General features: G+C 40.1%; 1 protein-coding gene across 5 annotated transcripts in view; it reads right to left on the reverse strand.

Moving 5' to 3' along the window:
• The window catches only part of HDAC9 (histone deacetylase 9), a 500,007-nt gene that overhangs the window by 59,556 nt on the left and 414,400 nt on the right, over window positions 1-26,051 (reverse strand). For 2 of the 5 annotated variants that reach the window (XM_090046827.1, XM_090046825.1), the window contains exons 2-4: window positions 4,727-4,968; window positions 3,577-3,727; window positions 1,602-1,728 (exon numbers count right to left, since the gene is read on the reverse strand). In XM_090046827.1, coding sequence (XP_089902953.1) covers window positions 1,602-1,728; window positions 3,577-3,727; window positions 4,727-4,968 — 520 coding nt within the window. The remainder of the gene's footprint in view (window positions 1-1,601; window positions 1,729-3,576; window positions 3,728-4,726; window positions 4,969-26,051) is intronic. The other 3 variants (XM_090046829.1, XM_090046828.1, XM_090046826.1) reach the window with 3 other exon arrangements.

Below are 26,051 nucleotides of genomic sequence, written 5' to 3' on the forward strand. Positions count from 1 at the left end.
GAATGAGTTACTCCTTTCCCCTGGGGACCTGAGCATTCTGGTCCTATGCAGCTGAAGACTCTCACCTGAATGCAGATCCTAAATTCAGGTTTCCTCTTAAATACTAAGTCAGGAGTTTTTCAGTTAATAGGACATTGCATACTTTGTGACAGAACCTATTGAGTGCCATATCTTCATAAGAAATGGTAGTTGCATGTTAGATCATGCAATGTTCAAACTACCTGCAGCCAATAGTAGAAACCCCAGGGGAAAGCTGTCAAACATATTGCTTAAAAGAGAATAATTTAGATTAAATTTTTAGCTAAAGGATCTAGAAGTCTTGGTTTATAGTACAATATACCATTCAGGTCAGGTATACTTTCTGGTTTTGCTCTTTGGGCCTTCAAGGAGCTATTCTTGGAAAGGAGGCAAGGCTCAAGTACTACATGCATCTCTCTCTATCCAGTGGGGCTGAACTATCTTGGCAACGTAGTCACTCTCCTGTTCGAAGGTGTATATTGTACTGATGCATCTGCTCTGATAAGGCAGACAAAAAAATGCACCCCCTCTAATCTGACATTTAGAAAGGTGGCCGCTGTAAACCCTTTGTAGACATTGCAATATTTACCAAAATCTCTACCTAGTGATTTAAGAACCTCCTTGTCATACTCAATACATCCACAAAACATGAATCTTAGACACCAAGAGCCATCAACCTCCAAGAGAAGGGTGAAAAAAGTTAATTCAGCTATTACCACTTCTCAATATACTAGCAAATTCTCTTTTTAATCACAAACAACAGTACACTGGAGAACAACACTACACCTAGAAGAAATACATTCTCATTTCACAATAGCAATCGAATTAATTTATGGGTTCACAGCTTGCCCTACATGTGGCGATATAATTACTTCTTTCTAAATGTGAGTGAATTATCCCCAAGGCTATTTTCAATGTACAAAGAGAACAGATTTTCAATTGCTATTGCAATTTTATATAAAGGATATAATAGCACAGGTTACAGGCAACTAAGAATTCAGAGAAGTTGAACAAATCTTTTCTGCTTGTATAACTTACTACCTAAGGTTCCCTTGTGGGATTGGGATGCCTCATTCATCTCTGCTTTGTTGTATGGGGCCTTCATAAGCAGGTACAACACAAAGCCACAGCAAATTCATGACCAGTTCTATAATCTTGCAAAAATTGCCTAGTTGCATTGCAAACACAGAACTTGAGCCTGGCTCACAAGCTTGTAAATTCCAAGCAAATTTGAAAAGATTTCATCAGTTTTCCTGGACACATCTGCACTCTCAAATTCTGACTCAAAACCCTGCCATTTGGAGTGAGCTCTGTTTTGAGCTTTGGTGATGGCTTTAATGTGAAACTAAAGGTGAGTAACACATGACCTGAAATAATAAAGAAAGGCCCCTCGACATTCCTCATTTTGGTTAAAAAAAAACCCAAAATGTTTTATTTTATTTCTTTGTTAAGCTGTTTGGTTAACGTTTTGTTTCTTGTTTGTTCTGAACAGATTCCCGGTATCTCCGTTGGAGAGGAATCCTGATGCCCACCATTAGTTGATACCCCAGTGAGGCATAAAAACAGCTTAACACCGAACATACGTGTACCAGAGCTTGGGGTGGCGGCTCATGGAATGATTCTTCCCATTAGCTGGAGAGTCTTTTGTTGCTGATTTACTCAAAAGGAACTCTTGAAGTTTTTGCTTTACTTCTGTACTAGCCACTGCCCCTGAAACACACAGAGATTAAACTTTTCCTATTTGGTACAGCACCAAACAAAATAATATTAACACACACACAATTTGCTGTGGAAAGTGCCATAAAATGTAAACACCAAAAATGAAAATCACAACAAAAATGAAAGAAGGTCTGAATTATGCTGCTGCTCAGCATATGACTTCATTCTCCTTCTGGGCCTGATCTCAAAGTCTATTAAAGGCCCAAGGAATCTTTAAGGTGACTTCAATGGACTTTGGATCAGGTCCTATAACCTGTAAATCCTTCCCAGCTCTCAAATCAAGTCCTTAAATCATTAGGGAAAAAGAAATGCTGACAGAAATATAATGCTGTCCGAGTCCCTTTGAAGAGTATCTCCACTGAACTAAAACAATGCTAACAGTGCATCTAACTTCCCCTCTCCCCACCATACTGACTCCCAAAAGAATAATGCAAAGCCCCAGATCTCAGTTTTTATTTTTAAGATACTTAATGATCTGGCCTTGAGTGATACCTAAAATATTAACTAAAGCTCTAAGACAAGGAGCAGTCGCTAACTTCACCCTCTGAGACAAGGACATTTTCCAAAGCTCATTTGTGAAAGAGACAGAGCTTTCTAAGACCATGGCCCAACTGCTTCCCAACTGTGCCTGTGCTCCCTGTCCACTTGCTCTCACTATGGGAGCATCAAAGCCTGGTGATCATAGCCTCTGTGAGAGCCTGAGGGCATTTCTATCGCACCTCTACTGCAATTCCAAGCCTGCCATTTTTAGTGCACTCTGCATTAGGTAAAAAAGAAATTCCTTGGTATAAGTGGGACGTATGCTAAAAAAGTGTGCTGTGGTATTGAGTATGCTCAGCACCACTCTACGAAGCACAAATGCAGTGACCACACAACATTTCCTCAGTATGTGTTACATAGAGAGTGAGAGCTAGTGGGCAAAGGCAAAGATCCATGTGTATCATTTCACTGGAGTCCCAGTGAAACATTGGTTTCTAAAGCCTAGAACATGTTGCAGCTAAATTGCTACAATTTTCCTTAAAAAAAGGAAGGCTTAGTATGCTCTGCAGAGCTCTTACAGGTTGCTCTTTATTAACTAACACTTTGTGCTCCTTTAAGTGTGCCAGTACAGGTACCTTTGGTTATTTCATTGCAAATCCCTTTACAACACACCTTATACCCTGGAATTATTTGATTTTAACCTGACCTCACTGAGGGGAATGATTTGTGTCTGTCTTCCTCTAGTGAGTACTGTCCTTTCTTTTTTTCCCCACTGGCCTTAAAGCCCCATGAAAGCTAGGAAAAAAAAACGTGTTCGTGTTTTATGGAGTACTGTCAGTGACAATGAAAAGTCAGTCTAGAAAGACTCAGCTTTGTAACAAAAACGGAAGTGATCAGTTGTGTTTGCTGGAAAAATTATTAAATACTATATTACATTTTCAGTCTTGAAGCATTGTTCAAATTACTTTCTTTGCCAGCAAAGAAGCCTGCTGCTTTGTAGTGCACTCTCAATGAGGTAATAAAGCAGCTCCTGAGACAGAAGACCTTAAATTAAACTTTTTACAGTCTAACTGCATAGCCTTTCATTTTTTAAAATGGAAAGCTAGATACCAGAGCAGAAGATTCCCAGGTGTGGCAGAATAGATTTTCCTACAACCCTCTCAATTTGCACAAGTAAACTAACATTGTGGCTTTGTGAGAGTAGTAGGTGGGTCTGCATTTTTGCAGTCACACCTCTGACTCCTGTGGCTGAATATGTCACGTACTAATATTTTGCTTTGAGTTTGTGGTCATTATCCACTGCATAGAGACACAGAACATATTACTTTATAGGCTGGAGGATGGTACAGTGGCTCTTACTTTCTCGGCCTCTTTCTTTGCCTCTGAGAGGAGGAAGCTGCTGTTCCCTTCGATGCCTCTCCAGTTCCTGTTCTTGTCTCTGTTGCTCCAATTTCTGCTCTTTTTCAATGAGTTCTTGTTGTTGTTTAATGGCTAGGAGTTCCTGTTGTAACTTGCACAGAAGAAAAAGATATCAGAAAGTGCAGTTTCCATTGTTTTCTAGGTCAGTGCTGGCCAAAATAAACTCCTGCAATAACCAAATAGCAGTACTTTCCTCTATCCTAACGTCTTGATTTTTTTTTTTTTTTTTTACCTCTTAACTCACTTTTCTGTGGTATACTACATTATCAGATTTCACTAAAATGACTCTAATATCAAGTAGTAACTGGCTGCAGTGGCTTTGCCTCTTTCTCTTTTGCCAAGAGTGGAATACCTGCACAGTATCTCTAGTCTCTGCCAATGTACCATCAAACTCTGGCTGCTATGCTCAACTGAATTTGTCAGTCTGCCTCATCACATAGAGCTCACCACATTAGCAAAGATACTAAGATATTTCAGAAGGGAAAAGGCAAGCCCATGAATGCTCAGTCAAAAAGAAAACTGTGCCAGTATTTCTCCCATGACAGGTTTTATCCCATAAATCGTTTTCCTTCACATTGTGTGAGCTAGCTTGGAGACAAGTAAAACGTCAAATTTTCAGAGTCTGACTCCAGTTTTAGGGATGCAAATATTTGCTGCTACATATATATCTGATTTGTGGGCATGAACTCAAACAGCTTCAAAAAACAAGCAATCACAATTATTATGCCTAAATGAATTCTGCCACAAAAAGGGCAGCCATATTTGGTGCAAAATACACTCTTTGAATGAATATGGAAATGTCACCTGAATGGGAGAAAAGTATTTCAATTTAGAGTGCCTTGATTTTCTCTAGGCTGAACAGTAATATATTTCAATAAAACCTATGTGAATGCATGAAAACATTTTCACTATCCAATCCAGCTTGGCTTTTCATCACTTCTCCATATCATTGGCATGCAGAGTCACCATCATTCAAACCTCCGTCTCTAATTAACACTAAAACCTCCAGGAACTCTCCCTTACCCAGCATTCGTTTGGGAATGCTCAGTTTGTGGTGGAGCAAAGGGACAAAACAAAAACATTTTGCTACCTTAATGTGCTCCTGGAGCTGAGCCTGGTGTTGCCGGGTCAGTTTTTCATGCTGTTTCTGAAACTCTGCAATCAGCAACTGTTTCTGAATTTGCTGCTGCTGCTGGATCAAAAGTAGCTCTTGTTGTAGCTGCTTTTCACGCATAATTGGGTCCACCATGGGAACCATCATCCTGAGATCAGTTCGCAAGTCTAATGGTGTGATAGGCTCCAATCCCACAGGCACCTCTGACTTTACATCCACTGTACAAGAACAACAACAACAAAAGGAAAAATTACAATAAAGCTCATCGGAGCAACAGAATAAAAATATGCAGCCTGCATACTTAACTCAAAATTTCCTTCAAGTTATAGAGCTAGCAAAATGGCTTTCATTGAAAATTACACACAGAGTCCAGTCATTTCCACTTGCAATCTAAGATTTTCCGAACCAAGATGCTGTTTTCCTCATTCTTTTAGGACATGCTCCCTTCTAGAATAATGAGGACTCCCGGTTCCTAGAAAATGCTGCATCATGTCAAAAGCCAGCTGAGCAGTACTCAGTTTATTACTGGTTAGTGATACTGGGTAACAGTCTCTCTCAGTGTATGTGCATTATTTAACATAAGGTAAAAGCCCCAGAGTCCTGGATTGTGAAAAATGTTTTTCTAACAGGAGAAAGCTAGCTTTTAGACTGACTGAAGGTGGCATTACACCTATACAAATATCATATATTACGTAGTTATGTACAAACATGCTGGACTTCATACTAAACAGAGGAAATGCACAGAATATATGATACCATGTGAGAGAAGAAAAGGACAAATGCATTTTTTAAAGTATTGATGCACTTATTTTTAAATAGTGACTATTCACATGCCTACTGTAGATGTTCTACGCATTGCTCATCACAAACGTTTTCCTAAAAAGACTGTTTCTATTTCAATAACAGAATACATTGTTAGCATAACATAACACCAAGTAATAAAAAATGCCTTTAATCTGTGAATTAAATTTATATATATTTATAATTAATTTAATTAATATTTATATTATATAACTTGGATAGATAGATACACATGCACACGCACACACACACACACATATATATATAAAATGTAAAGAAATTCACTATACTACATAACAGGGCCACTTATTTTCATATCGCGTGTGTGGATAGAAACACTTACCATACAGCTAAAAGAGTAGTTAGCAGTACACGGTCTAGGACATACACCTAAGCAGTTCTTACTCTATCCACAAGGGGACAGCGATACACAAGCACTAACTAGTTTCCCATAGAAACCCGGAACCAGTAAGTGGAAATAACATCCCTCAAGGGACTAGATATGGATTACATGTTTCCATACATGTTCTCTCCCCTTTTTTTTAATCTTTATGCACTTTAACTATTCCTTTTGTTCAAAACAAAGACAGGAACTGAATATAGTAGAAATGTTTCCATGTTTCAAATAATATTAGTAAGACTGAAAGCTGAAGCACACAGCTGAATTTAAACCCTACAACAAAGCCAGAGGAGTATACTTGCACATGATAAATAAATGTAAAGTGGGAGATATAAAACACCAAAATCTCTCCTTGTTATCGTATTCTATTTCTGTCAATAAACTGGAAACATCAAACATTTTCTACCCCCTGAAAAGTGATTGTAAACCTCAAAGCATAATTTGACTTCTTAACCTGCTATCCCAACAGAATGATTGTTCCTAACTGCTTGCTTTTGTTCTGAGACTAATCACTAAATTGTAAAAAATCACCCTTAACTTACAAAAACTACTCTTGATTATAAATAATTGCCCCAGACCAAGAAAAAGCAACAGGCAAGAACCCAGCCTTTCATCCAATTTATTCAGCAGCAATCCACATTCCATTTGTCTAGACTAAATATAGCAGCGTTTATACAAGAAATCAATAGTGCTTGCAGAGAGCAGAGCAAAGACATGAATATTTCATCAAACTGAGAGAGAAATGGCAATCAGCAAACTGACAGTTCTGTGCAGGCCAACGGTCCTGTTACTTGGACAATGGCTCACTGCCTGCAAGTCACAATCTTATCATAGGCACTCTTCTATTTTTAACATTAATTGCATTGTAGGTGACAAAGGCTTATCATGTTTAAAGTGGAGAGATGGATCTTCTTACATCTTCTATGACAGGATAATAAGCCTTACCAGGAGCAATAATAGTAACTAGAGCTGTGTAAACCCTGGCAGGTTTGGGTTGCAATAGAGTTTGCAAACCCTGCAGTTTAGTTTGCAGGCCCCGGCTAGAAATCAGCCACTCCAGGTTTGCCTAGAGATTCAGGTCTGTTTATAACTCCCACCTCCAATCCCATCACTCAATCCCCCTAGAACCACTGCTTGGCTGGGAGAAGAAAGTCTACAGATTTTCCAACAAAGGAAAAAAAGTATTTGCCTAGATATCCAAAACTTAGCAAGACTGAAATGCAGGTTTGAATAGATTAAAAAATGCTGGTGGCTTCCTTTCAGCAAACTCAGCTTACCATCCACACAGTCAACAATTGGGTATGCAGATATAGCTATCAGAGACTATCAATCAGTGCACAACTTGCAACCCAGTTGCAGTAAGTGAAAACAAAAAAGATACTTGAGGATAATCAGCCCTTCCCTTCCATAAACATTGTAATCAGCCAAGTTATCTCTAATACTACTGAGAACTACCACACAGTAAATACTGACTTTTTAACAACAATCATTATACTGAGATTGCATCTGGCAGTAACAAATTTCAGCAACTAAATATACCAGAGATGATGATGAATAAAAAGCTCTACAATCACAAATTAAACTGAAGGTTATGGTACTGTCTATTGCATAGTGCTATTCCTGTATGTCATTTTCATTATGTTTATTTTCTACCAATTCATGAGAGAAGAGATCGAGGGAGTCCACTGACTTACATCTGTGTAAAACTGGGTAATGGAGCAAAGAATCGGGGTCTGAGTCTTTCAGAGCTCTGACAGATCATGATTGAGGTATCTTTCCCTGACCATTTTCATTTATGAAGTCGGAGACAAAAGAACGGTCATTTTCATCATGCTTCCTGTGCTACAAACAGAAGCATCGCATTAAAAAAATGCATTTTAAAGTATCACATGCTTGCATTTGATGTTCAGTTTACTCTTGGATAAGACTCCTGTATCAGGTTTTGTCAAAATCTGTAGCTGAAGGAGGACGAGGAGGATGGAAAAACTAGAGAATGCATTAAGATTTAATATCCAGAAGTTTACCAGTGGAGACCAAGTTCCACTGATTTCAGGAACTATGCCACTCGTTCTCAAACACAGTGCCACCTCATCCTGGGGTGGTTTGAGATCCTTTCAAAAGTGCTGCAGGGGTGCCATGCAATGTTAGTACAGTTAGGTGTGCAAACATGATTCACAAGCTAAACCCAGAGATTTCAAATAGGAACCATAGTGTTAAAATTATTCTGACCTGTTCTGGTCTTTCAGACCAAGGAAAATATAGGCCTCTTACCAAATAGGAAAAGAAAGTTAATAATGGACAATGCACAGAAAGCGGAAGTGTTTTACAACTTTTTGGCCAGGTATAGACATTACACTTTTAACAGTATAAGTGATTGGAAAGTGGTCTGTACCCATAACAGAAGTTTGGCGCACACAAGTTGGTTTAAAAGTGGCACAACCTGGTCTAAGATTTGCCCTCCCCCACTAAAGGGTGAATGTTTGGTCTGTTCACTACTGATCTGAACTACACCGCTTACAAAAACCTCCAAGTTCTCTGCAACAGAAAATCGCTACATTCTTCCTCTTTTGTAAAACAAAAGAAAACTAAGAGATGGCTTTTTTTTTAGGGGGGCTTGACTCTAACGAGGGGTACCTTGATTCTAAAAAGGTTGAGAACCTCTGAACTATGCCTAAGCCCTAGAGGAAATGACTTTGTTTCCACCAGAAAATGGCAAAGCACATGTACTTATTTCTTTTACATCCTTCTGCTGCTTTAATGGTGAACCATAATAATACAAAGGTAACAAACAGTTTACATGTAAATTGTAATCAATATAGTGGATTTACTGCAATGCTTTAAATACAGTAAGGAAATTAACGGTGACACCTGCAAAACAGAACAGAACTAAGTATACTTGGAGGCAGGAAGAGTACGTAGCATCAATATGTAATAATGCAAAAGAGCTGTTTTTAAATTGACTGAGATTTTAATACCTGAAATCAACCCTTGCAAATAGGCATCACTGTACAACCACTGCTCCTTTCTTGAGTGATACCATTTACACTGTATTTCCAGTGACCAGGAATTTAAATTTCTATTGACTAAAGTATTCAAAGATTCTGAATCACCATTTTTATGAGAAACCATCAGAAAATAAAACAATTTATGGCAGTGACCACTCTATTCTCATGAGAGGGGCAATCTTCTTTCTTTGGCAATTACTTTCATTGGCCGACAATTATGTCATCTTTAAGTACAGGAACTCGCACAAAGGATGCTGTAATCGGCTGATCAGGTTACCATTTGTCTGCCATTCTTTATTTGAAATGTAATGAAGAATACCAATAAGCTCGCTTAACTTGTTTAATGCATTTACAGCTCTGACAGTAACTCTCCTAGTTCACTAGAAGTGTATACATTCAATTTAACCCTTTTATCACTGAATTGCATGGTTAGGAATATGTACTGTGGCAGAAGACAAGTCAAAGCAACTTGGAGATGGACCGTATTGATTTTTGGGGGGAGGGCGGTACTGGGGAGTGATTCTTTTTGTGGGAGGACAGGGGGACCACCTGAAAAGCTGAACTTGCATCGCACATTATACAGGAAACATGAAGAAATATATTCAGCAAGGCTGGAAACTAACATTATGAAAAGAAGATTTTCAGAAATATCCCTTTAAGTCTAAAAAAAAAAATGTCAGTCTTCAAAAGAAAGGGAAATACTCTCCAGGATGTCAGCATAACACCGAGATATATAAAAGCAATAAAAGATTGCACCTTCTGAGGGTGCATCATGAAGAGATGTTGGTATCACAACTTGGCTTGAAGTTACAGTCAGTGCTATCCACAAATACAATGTTAAAACTCCCAGCATTCAAACTAGAATGCAGAAAACATTTACAATAGTTTAGTGAAGAAATTAAGCTTTAAAACTAAAAAGGGTTTAAAAAGAAGTGTGAGAGTTACAGGATAAGATACATGAGCGGAGGTTGAAGGGTACCTGGCCGTAGATGGGAACTGGCAGAGTGGAGGACAAGCAGGTGGGGAAGAAGGCAAGATGACAGAGCAGGGTTTACTAGAGAGACAAACTAAGAGAAGAGATGGCCAGCCAGAGACTGAATATAGAGAGAAGAGGTAAGTAGTTCAGAGCTAGATGAGGAAGGCATTTTTGGTTGGGTAACAGAATTGCAGGAACAATGCACTCCTTGTGATCTAAGAGCAGCCCTGGTTTGCCAATGAAGTGGCATGGCATGACTGCATAGCCAATGTAAACAAGCAAATAAGGGAGTGATGTGTCAGTAGTGAGAATACTGGAAATGTGAGCAGTGTCATTTTGAATAGCCAAGGTCCAAGGAAAGAGAACTACTGCAGGGGAAAAGAACTGTTGCTGAGGTCCAATGTAAAATACTTACAGAAAAATTCATTTTGGGGGGCCTGTTTCTAAGAGAAGGTTGGGGACCACAACTCAGTAACTTCAGTGCAAACTGTAAGAGGAGACTAACCCCACATTGCAGATAGAGGCTAGACATAGAGATTTTAAGAAGTACTGAATGGATCACATCTGCAAGGCAGACAATCTGAGACTAATGAAAGCTAAGTCACAATCCAAGAACACAACTAAGACCAGAGACTTGGGCAGTGTAAAAGGACAAAGTACCATTAACATTAATGCAGTGCTACTGATTTCCATCAGATGAGAATCTAGCCGCAAGGTATTAGATCTTAGTCTCTAAACCTAGTGATAGAAGAAATCTCATTTTAGCTATCCTAGAAGTGACAGCACCACACACGCACACGCACGATGTAAAAGGAGTATTAGCAGTGGTTATCTACTGTCACAATTACAGTTAAGTGCAAAGCCTCAGAGCTACAAAGCCAAACCTGAGTTTGCAATATTGCAATGGCAATATTTTCTATAAGCATTTTAAATTAAATATATGGGAAATCCCAAGGAGATTCTCAGAGCCACAGACAGCTCAATTAACAATGGGGCTTAAACACCATTTGTGCTTTTGAAAATCTTTTGTTGCAATTGATTGTCTTGGAGTTGAAAAGCACAAAAAATTAAACTGCATTTTACAAACAATAAATAGTTTCCAGCTATTGTCCTTCTGCAGAAATCAGTACTTAAATTATCCTTGAAGTATAAACAGTATTTTTCTAAAAGTGCTATCCTGAAATTAGAATTATTAATGAACTACCAAACCCAATGAGCTGGTTATTTGGTGTATCAAGGCATAGTGTAATAGACAAGAAATATATTCCCCTTTGCTCTACAAAAGGAATCTTATTATGATTATACCTTTTCAGTCTTTCTTTTTAAGTGTTTGCATACATGTCATAAATGAGAAGTAAAATAAATGCAAACAGTGATCTGGGCTTTGATTTACCATTCTCTTATTTCCCAAGGGCCCAAAAAGGAAGCTCAGACAACCACAAACTTCTAAAATATCAGTGAGAGGCCTTGAAATACTAACACTGAAGTTACAGCTAGCTGGCTGTTTTCAAAATCAAAGGCTTTATTATATTGATTTACTAAATTCAGACTCCCTCTCTGCAAATATACTTTGAGTTAAACAGCCATAACAAACCATAACACAAACACGAATGCCATCTAATTTGTAAGATGCAAGAAGTTCTTAAAAGTTGCAGTGTTTGCTATTACTTCACTAAGTACTTAGCAAAACCTCCATTTACCAGCTTGCCAGTTTGAATGCAAACATCAAGCCACACACTTGCTGCTTACCAGCAGGGATAGAAGAGTAAGGGCAAATATACATAAGATGTTACATTAGATTATGTAACAAATTAAAAATGTATTAAACCAAAACCATGGTACGGCTCTATCCAAATGTATACCTGGGCTATATTTGGGTTGCTATGTACCTTTACTTATGCTTCAGCTCATACAGTTCTTACACACAAATTCTCTCTACCTGCCAAAGGCAGGATACTATTTATTTTTCAGAAACTGTCCATTTTCTTACTGGGAATCTGAATGCCCTTAATTCCAGGTACTTCTGCTGTAGGCAAGATAAATATAGGCTGAAGATAAACGTGAATAAATTTAAAACTGTAGGATCTTTAAAACTGTCAAAGTTCCTTCACAGCTCCAAAATCCAGATTGCATAAATGATATACTAATAAATCCAGATTATACAAATATGATATTATGCTAGACTAGTACAGTTTCTCTATATAGCTGTACTGAATTTATTGTGGTTGATAAAGCCAAATTGTGCCTGACCCCTGGAGATATGTGAAAAAAATGGGCAGGAGAGAATGCTAGTATTATTTCTCCACCCTTGTGTCCACAACTTATGGGTTAGGCACAACTGTAGCCTTATTTCCTGAAAGACACCAGTATTGCAGCACTAAGTAGATACAATCTATCTTCATCTCCATAGATAGCCTCTGCTTAAGGTCATTTAGCCAGTTTCCAATCCATATGAAATAAACAACATTTTTATGGTACGGGCTGATAGAGGGAATTTGGCTCCATATATACAAACATACACGACCCCTTGGACTATATACACACATGCACATGGTTCTTGAGTCATATATGTTCTTACTAGAAAGTAATGGTGCCAAAACCTAACCAGAACGCTCCCTCTTACCTCCAGCATTCCCTTATGTTGTACGTAGGCTTCAAAGAGGCTAGCAGCTATGTCAAAGCTACACCTGCCGTTACTCCCAAGGAGTAGGGATGCAACTAGTCTTGACATCCTTGGCACCACTTGGGTAGTAAAATGAAGAGAGGTAATGAATTTTCCAATGGACTGGATATCACAAAGGAAATCTTATGCTGATGAGAGTGCTGGTAGCTGTGTCTGTCCCCTAGCACCATGTGATACAAACCAAATACATCTAATATAATGAGCTGCCAAACTGCCGCCAATAAAAGCAATGTTTCAGCAATTCATTGCTGCCAGCTACATTGAGTGAGTCCTAAGACAGTCAGCACACCCCAAGTAAACATTTTAGAAAAGACCTGACATCATTATATGTTAGGGGAAAAAATCTAACATAGGAAAGGCCTTAGTCTATGATATTAAAACCCACATTTAGAAAGTTCCACACTTCATTCCTGTAGCTCAATGCATTCTTTAAGATACCAAAATACCTAGTAATTTTTTTTTCATCCTGAATGGTGTAACTTAACGTGGCCACAAAGCTCACTGAGCTTACACCCTCTCAAGAAATCATTATGCCCAGGAAATTAAAAAGGACACATTATTATTTCACTGCCTTTAATAACTGTTTTTGGAACACCTTGATCTTTGACAAGCATGGGGCTAAACTTACTTTCTTATCACAGACACAGAAAAGAGGAGGGATTGAGTTAAAGCCTCCCACAGAGAAGGAAAAAATATTTTAGCAGAAGGACAGTAATACCTTTTAAAGATCTTTTACAATGGGGTACTGGACGGGTCAGAGCCTGGTAATAAAATACTTACTGAGACTGCTAGCCCAGGACTAAAGCACTTCTACATAAAACACAAGACTATTAATATATTTTTAATATATTCATTGGCAAAAATTGACATGTTCTTATTACATATTGTGTATCCATCTTCCGGTCCTTGAGACTTTTCCTCATCTTAAAGCAGGAGCTGTTCAGGCCATATAGCTGCTTCTTCTGTGTGGGAATAATGTTTTAGGCACAGAGTTCTATGCAATAATAAAGGGACTTCACTTGGACTGCAGGAATTTGTATCTTTATTAGAAGTGCCTTGTGCTCCATCCTGCTGCTTGCAGCCATGAGGTGCAGCATTACTAAAAAATTCTCCATGCACATGCAGCTTTCTTTTTGAGGTGTCACACTCCAAATCATCCACCCTACAACTGTGTCCAAACCTGCAGGTTGTTACAGGTAACACCTACAATTCTGAGTCCTATGAAGTCTTACAACGTGCAAACAATGAGTTTGGGATAATGGTAGCTATATCTCATATCAGTGCCAGTGTTTTGTGCATGTCTATGGGCACATTTGGTTTAACCACTTGAAATTCAGCCACTTAGTTTATACTGTTTGAAGTTCAACCAGTTTAAATCCATGCAAAGAGCTGTCTGCAGGCAGCCTGAAATGCTAGAAGCACCAAGCCAGAGGCACCCTGAGCACATATCCCAGTGTACATTGAAGCATCCCCTGCCTGCCTGGATAGCGATGACAGCAGCCAAAGGATCAGGGCTGACTGGCTGGTGCCCCAAAGGATTTGCCTGTGGGTAGCTGGGGCTGCACCCCTACCACTACAGCCAGAGCTGGGGCTCTAGGCACAGTGTGGGTACTTTGCTTGCACTGCTGCTGGGGCTCTGGCTGTGGGAAGCCCTGCCACCACAGTCAGAAATCAGGGCTCTCAATCCCTTCACAGATGGGAGGGAGGGCAGGGGAAGAAGGGTAACTTTCCCACAGGGCACTTCAGAGCCCTGCATCCACAGTCTGTGTGTGGGGCTGCAGGTGTGGGACTTGAAACTTGGTATGAGTGGAGGTACTTTTTCTGCCAAGTGGCACTTAAAAGCCCCATACCTGCAGCCTCTACGTGGGGTGCTACAGGTGCTGGCTTTAAAGTGCTGCTTGGGAGTGATGCTTTTCCCACAGCACTCCAAGCTGATGCCCACATACCATGCCTGGGGTTGCAAGTGCAGGGCTCTGAACTGCTGGAGTTGAAAATATATCCCCTCCCTGTAGCACTTCAAGATGCAGGAGCCGGGCACTGAAGTACAGCATGGGGGTGAATTACCCTCCATGCAACACTTCTAGCTGGCCCCCTTAGCCTTGTGCATGAGGCTGCAGCACAGGCTATCAAAGTGCTGGGAGAAAGGAAATCCCTCCTCTGGGCACATCAAAAACCAAGCTTGCTGACTGTTGTATCAAGCTGCTGTGTGGGGCTGTCAAGTGCTGCTGGGGAGGTGGGGGGGAATCTTTCCCCCCACCCTCACCCCTACCATATAAAAAACCCATGCTTGAAACCCAGAAATGGGGGCAGCATTTAAAAGCCAAAGGCTGGCTGGGGGCTGTGGAGAGGGGCTAGACTTTCCAAGCCCTTCGGCTGCTACAGGGAGAAGGTTACGTGACTCAGGCTGCAGCAACAGACTGCAGCCCAAGTCACAGAGAGGAGAGATGGGGGCTAGGAGTAAGGCACACTGGGGTTACTGAAATGTAACACTTGTACATACCCCACCAGGGCACCCATGTATGGGAGCACAAGGGATTACTGTAACAGGGAAAGGGAACAGATCACCAAAGGAGAACAGAGAAGCTCATTATGATGGGGGGGGGGGGGGGGGGGGGGGAAGAGCAGGTCAGACAGGTGAAAAGATGCACTGGGTAGGCAGGGGTAGGCAGGGGTATGCAGTGTTAAGAGGATCAAGATGAAAAGGACAAGTAACAAATGGAAAGAGAGCTGTTGGAAAAATAACACAGAGATCACTGGGTGAATTCTGATGTCAGTAAGGGAGGTGGCTGCTGCTATGGTTCCTCATGAAAAAGAGGAAGAATTTATTGGGACTGGTTTCACAGGAGTTTTGTATGTGAGAGATGGTCCCCAGCTGTAGCTGGTGTACACTTTAGAGAACAATCCTGAATTGTCACCAGCTTTGGCTTATAGAAAAGAGCTGATTCTTTTCAATCTAATTATTATTGTTATTATTATAGGATAGGTGCTTTAGTGAGAGGGACTGCATAAAGTGGCACACAAAAATATTATAAAAGCCTAATCAAGGAAATACCCATCAATCATCACAGATTTTTACTGTATGCGTCTCTGCTTCCCAAACATGTAGACAGTTTTGGTTCTGCAGTGTACAAATTCAAACTGTTCAACATCCTCATCAGTGATTTGGACGAGGGGGTAAAAAGCACCCTGTTCAAATTTGCTGATGACACTAAGATATGGGGGGACGTGGGCACATTGGAACAGGCAACAGCAACAGGCTACAATCAGACCTACACAGGTTACAAGGGTGGGCGGATGAGAATAGGATGGGTTTCAACACAGACAAGTGCAAGGTGATGCACCTCGGGAGGAACAACTGGCACCATACCTACAGGTTGGGGAACTCCCCTCTTGTCAGCACGGAGGTGGAAAAGGATCTGGGGGTCATCATTGACTCCAAGACGAACATGGGCCGGCAGTGTGGGGAGGCAGTTAGGAAGGCCAGCTGCACCTTGTCATGCATCCACAGATGCATCTCGAGCAGGTCCAAGGAGGTGATCCTCCCCCTCTATGCGGCATTGGTCAGGCCGCAGCTGGAGTACTGCGTCCAGTTCTGGGTGCCGCACTTCAAGAGGGATGTGGACAACATGGAGGGGGTCCAGAGGAGGGCCACTCGTATGATCAGGGGACAACAGGGCAGGCCCTATGAGCAGAGGCTGCGGGACCTGAACCTGTTCAGCCTCCAAAAGAGAAGGCTGAGGGGGGACCTTGTGGCCTGTTATAAACTAGTCAGGGGGGATCAGCAGGCATTGGGGGATTCACTGTTCCCCTGAGCACCGCCAGGAGTGACCAGGAATAATGGTCACAAGCTGGCAGAGGGTAGGTTTAGGTTAGATATCAGGAGGCGCTACTTGACGGTCAGGGCGGCTAGGGTCTGGAACCAACTTCCAAGAGAAGTGGTGCAGGCTCCTACCCTGGGGGTGTTTAAGAGGAGGTTAGATGAACATCTTGCTGGGGTCATTTGACCCCAGTACTCTTTCCTGCCATGGCAGGGGGTCGGACTAGATGATCTGCTCAGGTCCCTTCTCACCCTAGAAACTATGAAACCACAGCCCTTTACAGTACACACTGAAAGGAAGATTCACTCATTATGTTATTTAGGATGACTATGGGGAATTGCCAGAATAGAGAAGGGAAGAGACAGGTCAAGTTTTAGAGTTCTAATAAATCAAAATTGTATAGAAGGCTGTAAACAGCAAGGTCTTCCTGACTAAGTCACGCTTTTAGTCAGTCGTCTTCTACTACCAAGTAACTTATATGATTCATTTAACTCCCTCATTATTATACTGTGTAGTCAAACTCTTCTTTCCTTATTTGTCTCTGCAGACATGAAATGATTTAAATCCAGTGTTGTTAGTATATTAATTTTATCCATAGCATCTACTGGTTTCTTTCACGCAAAGTTGTTGAATTATGTTGAGAAGTTTTTGAGCCAACAGAGGGGGGAAAAGGTATCAAGATGTTTTTTTTTTTATATAGTGCAGCCCTAAAGATACTGTTAAAACCATAGGCATGCTCCATATTCACTAAACAGATCTACCATCCATTGGAATTTGATGATACTATTTTAGCCACCAGAGGGAGCCCACATTGTTTTTTCAAGTCAATAAAAATATATTCTGAGTTAACAGAAAAAAAGTACCCAGGAAGAAGAAAAGGCAAACAACCCCCTAGGTTTTAGCAACAAACATATGTACAGCCAATTTAATGAAAAAAAACCAAAACAGGTTTACTTTTGTTGGGAGATTCAATTAATAAGTACTATAAAAAAACAGTATTTAGCTGTTGTGATAAATATCTCCTAAGAATGGAACTCCTATTAATATATTTCCCATGTATGACTTTTGAGTGAGTAGGTTTTTCAGAAACAGAGAAGAATGAAGTTTTAATAATTTACGTTGTGAGGACAGTACCTCAGATTTCTTTTCAAATTATATGTGTGTGCATGTGTGTATGTATACAAACATACATATTACACAGGCATGTGTGTGTATGTACATACACACATACAGATATATTATTTATGTATGCATGCATGCATGCATGTGTATGTGTAAACTTGGCACTGCTATGACTCTTACTCCAACTGCTTTGGATGTATACTAGCTCAACCAACAACTGTAAATACAGCAGGCTGTCTCCAATTTATTTCTGATTAAATCATCTTGTGAGCAAGCAGGGTTATGATTTTAAGATGCAGGGAGGAGAAAGAATGTGAATTTTCTATTCAGTTTGACAAATTTGCACCTTTGCAATTCTTCATCACAGAAGAAACAAAATATAGGGATTTCCATGACAGTGTCAGTTTTCCAGGTACACAGTAAAATTTTGTAGAACTATAATTTGGAATAAGCACTAAACAAAGTTTGTGTTATAATCTACTGTGACTAAACAAGTAAGTTGCTTCTAAACAGATACATGGGCTGGCCTTTTAAAAGAAATAAATACAGAGTACTGTAAAACATCAAATGCAATTCAGAAAAACTGAAAAACATCCAGAAATTATTACTTATTAACAAGATTTTTGCACCTCAACACCTCAGTGAGTAAGTAGCTGGCTGCTATTTTTTCCTCTCAGTTGGCCTGAAGAAAGCCAGTGTAGCCAAAGGATTTTGGTACCATTTCCTCTGCAGTAACATCAGCTCCACTCCAGCAACAACAGCTGGGTGGCCAGGCTCTCTTTGAGCTAGTACCCCATTCATTCCCCTACCATCCCCATGTGTATAGAGCTAAAAGGCTTCATGGGGAGTGGGGTCAGGAACTGGTGGGGGTGAGGATGGTTCCTGCTTGCTCCACTTGTCCCCGCTCCTCAAATACATTCTTGATGCAGTCCTGCCGAACCCAGCTCCTAACACCAGGCAGAGACAAACCAGGGCTGCCACTGCCATGGCAGACTCGCAGCAGTGAGGATCCTGGTACCCCACTCATAGTCAGGACCCATGGCAGGTACTCCCATCAGCCACCCGAGTTCCTCAGCTACCTCAGTGTCTCAGTAGAGATTTTTCTCCCCAAGAAGGTTTTTTCTATAGATCATACACAATCCTCGGGCTACTGAAGTAAATTAAAAGATTTTCAATGATTTCAAGGGGGTTTGGCGCATGCCTTGTATGAACAATAAGAATCAGACAAAGGCTTCTTAAAAAATCCCAGTCTAATCACTAAATCGTCCCCCATAATCAGGGAGAAAATATTTAACACATTAAAAACTTCAAATGAGAGACTGTTCCTGACTTGAGCTCAGCAAGATGAATCCATCTTAATATATTTCAGTGTGTACTGTTAACTGGAATCATGAGCCCACCTTGGAAGTCCATTACCTACTGAGCTGCTATGATGCAACAAAAAGGTAAGAGCTTGCATTTAGGCACTCCTAGGACATCATTTTGCAACTGACAGCATCTGACTAGCATATATTTTATGGAGGTATCAACACAGTATATACCCAGGGATGGACAAAGATTTAAGTAAAAGCAACTCCTGGAAGCCTGTCTCATTTAAAAGGGCTGTGATGCTGCATATGAGAGCAAAATTTAAAGCATGGCTTCCCATAGGGGGACAGACTGGGTAGACGCACAGTAAAACAAAGTGCAACAGCAGCATGCTGAGAATGTGAAACCCCAAGAGAGCAATTTGGAGATGAACCCTTCTAGATCCTCAATGTTTGCTTACGATGAAAGTTCCACAAGTCAGACATTTTACAAGAGATTAGTTGCAATTATAGCCCTCTTTGTTCAGAAATGTGCTTTCTTTGGATGGCTCTAAGAATGTACTGTTCCACATCCAAAAAAAAGTTAAGACTAGAGTTTGAAACCTTTTATGTCTATTTTGGAAAGTTTACCAATGAAGAGTTTGAATTTTGGGTGAATTGTCAAAAGTGAGTCCTGGGAGCCACCCAATCCTCTGGTCTTCACTTCATTTTCACAAGTAATCATGTCTGATAACTTCTGGAAACTAACATTTGTTTTCCAGGCTAGTAGCCAACTCCTCCTGATCACTCAGATTCTTTTGACAAACGGGGCCTCAAATGGAGCTCCAGTTGGTTAAGAGGAGCCAGTTTTCTCTCAGGCATATTAACCTGTTTTAAGTTCAACCGCCAGGCAGTTTGGTAAATGCATATACAACAAGAGTCTGAGGAAATGAACTAAGGTTAAAGTAAATGACAAAAGTCACGTGCCACTGTTCTGGAGTGTCATGGCAACAAAAGCCAAACACACAGCATGAGCCACCCCCTCATCCAAATTCTAAATATATTTCTTGATTATATGGACCTTCTGGATTATGATTTTTCCTTCCCTTCATATTCTGGCTGTTTAAAAAGAGAAAATGAAGTGTTTTTTAGTAGCTTACATTTGTAATGCTCTCATAGAAATATTAAAATAAAATTATATTAAAAGGATTAAAATCAAGGTTAACATTGGTTCTTGCTGAGCTCACAATAATAGTGGCTATACTTTATTTTAAAATCACACCACAGAAGAGTCATTGTTTTCAAGGTAGGTGCAGGGAATATAAGAAATAAGAAATTCTACAAGAATTTCCATACGACATTCTACTAATCAGTTTTTTTCTATTCATATTTAGCTTACTTTGGAGGAGATTATTTACTATTGATAATTTTAGATCAGAAAGTGTTACTTTACCCTACAAATCAGCTTTACCATTGACAGGTACTCAGTCCTATGCTTCCACACTGGCATTGTCATTTATTGAATGTGGATTTCTCTGCAGCAAACACCACCTCATTGTTCTGCATGAATTTGAATAAATCAATTGACTGAATCAATGCCAAAACCACAGTGGCATATTTGCTAAGTTAACTGGGTTGCATATATCAAAGGAATTGATAATGAATATTACCATTGCAAGGATTTCCTAGAAAACGACACCTGCTTTATTCAACTTCTTACCAAACCATAATGTCTGTACCTATGATGAGGTTGCTGAAGACAGAGCACTCTTCAACTATTGTAAGATGGATGGTGATATGGATTCAGATACAACACAAAGTCATTTTAGTTACCTGATAAGTCGGAGGGTCACTTACTCCTGTTGCAAAGCCTGGAGCATTCATCTGCAAGTTTGGAGTTCTTGAATTGGTAAGACAGCTTTGACCAGAAGGGATGTGCAATCCTGCCATTTTGCACCTTCTCCAACACCAACAATGATAACAATGAAAATCAACTTAGACAGAAAGAGGTATTTTGAAATGTCTGACAGAGCCCTGGTACTTCACTGTACTTCATCCCCATATATTACAAAGAGGAAATAAACAAGGATCTAACAGTCAATAAATACAGAAAAGCTGATGCAAGGATGGCAAGTGTCCCAAATTCCTTAAATACTAAAGGGACTAGCAGACCTATTCACTGCCATGCATTTGATGAGGAAGACCCCAAAAACTGGCATACAGCCCTCCTCAAACATGGAAAACCACCAGTGCTATCACCTAATATTACTCATCTCCACAACCCATAAATTAATGGAGTGGGTTTCACTGGCCTGTCTCATCTTTGTCTTTGAGGTCATCGTGCCAAAGGAATAAGCTGGTTTCAGATCAGAACAAAGCTGATGCAAATACATCAGGAGTCACATTGAGGCTATTTCCAGCGGTGTCTAAAAAACAGACTAGTGGCAATGGAACACAGAATGGCGGTTGGCTACTGCTTAGGCATCACTGCAAGTGACAACATTATGTTACTTTTGCCCACAATGTTGAGTAACCGTATATACTGTATCCCTTGGAATAGGTAGGTTATCAAAACTCCTTCTCCTATCAAAACCTATTTAATTGCCATTTACTCTGTCACATATACCCATAACTAACATTTGTAGAGCTGTATGCAAGGCTTACAAGTAAAAAAAAAAAGAATCATGGACTCATCTGATATCTTGCAAGTGGGTTAAAGTTCTTAAAGGCCAGGTACAGCTTCTTTACTTTTCATTCCATCCAGGAAGAGCACACACCAAGTGCTGAAACTTCCTTAGCCTGACGAAGGGTTTTTGAACCCGAAAGCTTGCTTAGTAATTGTTTTCCAACTATTTAAGTTAGTCTAATAAAAGATATTGGATTCACGCAAAGAACCTTGTCTGCCTAAGTCCTTAGACCAACATGGCTACAACCTACATCCAGGTACAGCCATTACACTTTTACCGGTATAAGTGATCGGAAACTGGTCTATATCCGCAACACAACAGACGGTCGGCACACAAAACTGGTCTATGCCCATAACAGAAGTTTGGCACACATAAGACTGCTTTAAAAAGGCAGAATCCAGTCTAGGATTTGCTGTGTCCCCCCTTCCATCCCCCCCAAAATGCAAACATGTGTTCTGTTCACTACCAATCTAAGCTATACCACTTACAGAAAGCCACATCACTTAGACTGATTCTGCTTTGGGTTTTTTGAATGTCTGTACGTAGCCACAGTGATTGCATTCAATCCTGAGCTACACTTTAAAAGAATTCTAGTATACTACTAGGTGTTGGCAGCCTTTTGCCAAAGAGAGCCAGAGCTTGCAACCTAACCCTGGCTAATGACCTGAAGTCTCTGCCCTCCTGAGGAAGCCAGCTGCCTAGACTCACCCTCGTGCTTCAGATTCCTGACCCCTCTGAAGCAAGTGAATCAAAGACATGGCAGAGCAGCAGGCTCTGTAGAGGTGATGCGGCGCTATGCTGTACCTCCCCAAAGCTCCATGTTGGATTGATCTATTCGCAGGCTGGATACAGCCCACTAGCTATATAGGTTGCTACTCCTGTTCTAAGCAAACAGTTGGTCATCACCCCAACAATATGACTTCCATGTTTCAACCTGCCTTGAAAACAATGAGTCTACACTGAACCATTTCAGAACACTGCCTGGGAGATGCAGTTATCTTCCACACCTTTTGGGGACTAAAGCAATGCAAAAAACCCAATGCAACTCAGGACAGCTGCAAACTAGGGACTCAATTGCACATGCACCTGAGGATACCAGCTGCTTTGATGGATTGCTACAGTCATTTCACACTTATTTCAATACAGTTCAGAAACTATCTTCTACCTCTCTATCTAGACTTGGTCATTTTAGTGTTGCTGTTCATTTCTCTAGCCATAAAAAGAAGATTGAATGTGGAATTACTCACTCTGACTTCCAGTCCTATAAATAGAATCATCTGCTCAAAACTTCCCAAATGATATTTCTTCTCTTCTTTAAGTGTCAAGTTCCAAGTGTTTCTGGGCTCAAAATACTCTCACAACAATGAGGTAATATATCCTGATAATGACAGGCAGACTCACTTACCACAAGACTCAGCTCCTCGTTCACCAAACTGAAAGCTCTTCTGGCTTTTCCAGTTGTGACATAAAGCTAATTAACAAGTTAAAATGGTCTTTAAATCTGCCTTACACAACTTCCTACTCAATTTGCTAAAATGTTTTTTCACCCCAAATATCCCCATTATCATTATTACAAAGAAAGGCAAAATAACCATTATTATTTCTGAAGTAAATGTCAAAAGAAAATTGCACTTCTTCCAAAGCTGAGGCTGCTCAGTTCTAAGAACTTACACGATTCATTTCCTTTTGCCTTCCATCGTAACAGCTATTTAAGAGAGATCTGTTTATTTCCCAGCACATCTCAGTTTTCTGTTTCTGCATGAGAATCACAATGACGCACAACAGAAGGACACTGTAAAGAAAAATAGGCTGTGAGTATCCTGCAAGTAGGTTTTTAAGTATGCAGAGTCAGTTAGACTGTGGGCGGGGGGAGAATTTGCCTTGCAAAAGCTAATGAATTATGTAAAAGTAAATCACATTTCAGAGCAAGTGACCGACTAGAAATCATTGGGACTAGAAATCTATATACATACTTTTCTGGTTTACCATTGCCTCCTTTAATACAACAGGATTCACCCTATCCTGTAAAACACCTGTGCTTTTCCTGCCAAGCATCAGAGCAAGCTATGTAAACTTTCCTGGGAGATTATTGCATCATCATTTCATGCATTACGTCACACTAGGTTACGACTCCCCGCCCTACAGATCATAAGCACATAAATAATGTGGTAAAACAGACAGACAGACAGACTGCATAGTAGCTTTCATTCCTGTAAAAGTCCATTTGGTGTGCAGCTATTGCTCTCCTTTTTTATGTATGTATAATATTTTCCCACACCAGCTAAACAACATATGTCCTTTTTCATACAGCAATATTTGGAGGAGAAATATATGTAAATAAACATAATCTGACTAGAAAACACAGAGGATCACAACACAGAACAGTAGAGAGAGCCAAAAGGAGTGGCAATATACAAGGACTTAAATGGATTATTTATTCCAATGCAATTAACTGTATGATTTTTTTAATTGAATACAATTTTTCCTCATGTTTCATGCTCCTCTAATCCCTAGGATCAGAGTGGCAACATTGCAAGGTACTGATCTGACTGTGAAACTTTGTTGGCATCCCCCACTGTGAAATCTTATGGGTACTAGCCATTGATCTAGTGGTATATGTTGGCCTGAGAGTGCAGAGCTGCTTTAATTCCTTCTCTCTCTGTGGTTTCCTTTTCCACAGCAGGGTATGCAATATTCCAAGATACATTTGAGACCAGTATAAACTTCCTGCTAAATTACTGTGGTTCCAATCCCCAACCCAACCCTGGGCACCAGGGACTGAACCACAATCTCTTGAGGGCAGAAGTATCAACACACTACCACAGTTGCTGAGTAAAATGATTAATGTGTCCAAATACCTGTATTTTCTAGCACAGTATGTTCCTAAAGGTTTTATTAGGCTTTTTGGAATCTGTAGCTTTCACTGCCATTAACACATGCACACATTCACCCAGTGAAAGTTTCTTGAAATACAAGGTTGCCATGATTTACATTTCCCTGCATCTTTCCATTCCATTAAAACAGTCATTTACTTTTCAAAGTCATTCTAATTGTCTCTAAAAAAAATCTTGAAAGCAAGATTCTTGAAAGTTTATTTTATAGTAAAACCTGTTGCAAACAAATACAATTCTGACTCAAAGCTGCAGAAACACTGGCTTGCATGACTATCATAACACTGTGAAGTGAGATCTGAGGAATTCTAAGAAAACCCACTTCAGTACATATTCCTTAATTTAGCAAAAAAACCCCCAACAAACAAAAAAAACCCCACACAGTATATCTCAACCGTAGCGACCCTTACATCTGTAGTACTAGCTTCAATGAACCCTGTGAAGTTAAACATATTTGTGAACAGGACTGGATAAACTTTGGCACTGGAGACACTTGCCCAGGTCCCAGCTCCTGGAGTCATACGATTACATCAGAATACTAGGTCAAAATATTGTTCTGGAGCATAAGTAAGTGGCACGTAGGACCTGGGGCAGCACTGGCTACTGCCAAGGCAATTGTGGTGGCACAACCAGGCACTGCTGCAGCAATGGCTGCTTTTGTGTCCCCCCAACAAAGGTGGTGCCCAGGGATATTGCCCCAGTCACACCCCTCAGTTACACTAGTGTAATTCAGGCTTAGTCAACAACACTGCATCTGACTTCCTGACTCTCCTGTCTGAGGCCCCTGCTACACATTACATATATCATACAATTAACCAGTTAACTGCACAATGCATGGAGACCAGCCACAAGTGCAAAGTAATTATCACACAATTAACTGGTTAATGATGGAATAATTAGACCAGCCACATGTGCAAAGTAGTTATCACATAATAAAAATGACTATCCAGCTATAAAAAGAGCAAACCAGCTAAAAAGTTAGTGCTTGACAATCTATAGTTGATTTCTATCCAGCCTTAATTGGAAGGTGTAGCAGGGCCATGGTTACCAGCATGCCCCAAATGTTACTGCAGTCTCCCTCTCCCTACAAAATATTTAAAAACATAATTTTCTGGATTCTAGTCATGAAGGATACATCTTTAAAAAGACCTAAATACAACCAATAAACATGCATCTGCCTGAGTCTCACAAGAATCTGAAACAACAGCTTTGAAGCATGTACTGTCCCAAGCATCTTAGTAGAGTAGAAGCTCCAAAAATCCACCATTCAGGGGGTTCTGGTCCACCCACCCAAGCTACGTATGACAAACAACCATGAAATTATTATTTTATGAATGTGTCATAAAATGGAAAGATTAAACAATGTTATTCATAGAATCATATTATATCACTGCAGTTCTATTGGCGATCTTCCATTTTTTTCTCCATAACTATTGTATGTTAGCAATGTTTGACAAAGACTTAAAAACAGGTTACATGGCTGAGTAATAAATTATGCTGTGCAGGTAGGAATCAATGATTTCTAGCACAAGTACAGTTTGTGTTCATATTCAACATGTGGGAATGCTCCATCAATATAAATCAGCTGCCACTACCACTTAGTGAACTCATTTCACTTCAGAGCACAGCATG

This window comes from Crocodylus siamensis, chromosome 5 (genome assembly GCF_052110815.1).
Source record: "Crocodylus siamensis isolate JL-2025a chromosome 5, ASM5211081v1, whole genome shotgun sequence".
Lineage (NCBI taxonomy): Eukaryota > Metazoa > Chordata > Crocodylia > Crocodylidae > Crocodylus > Crocodylus siamensis.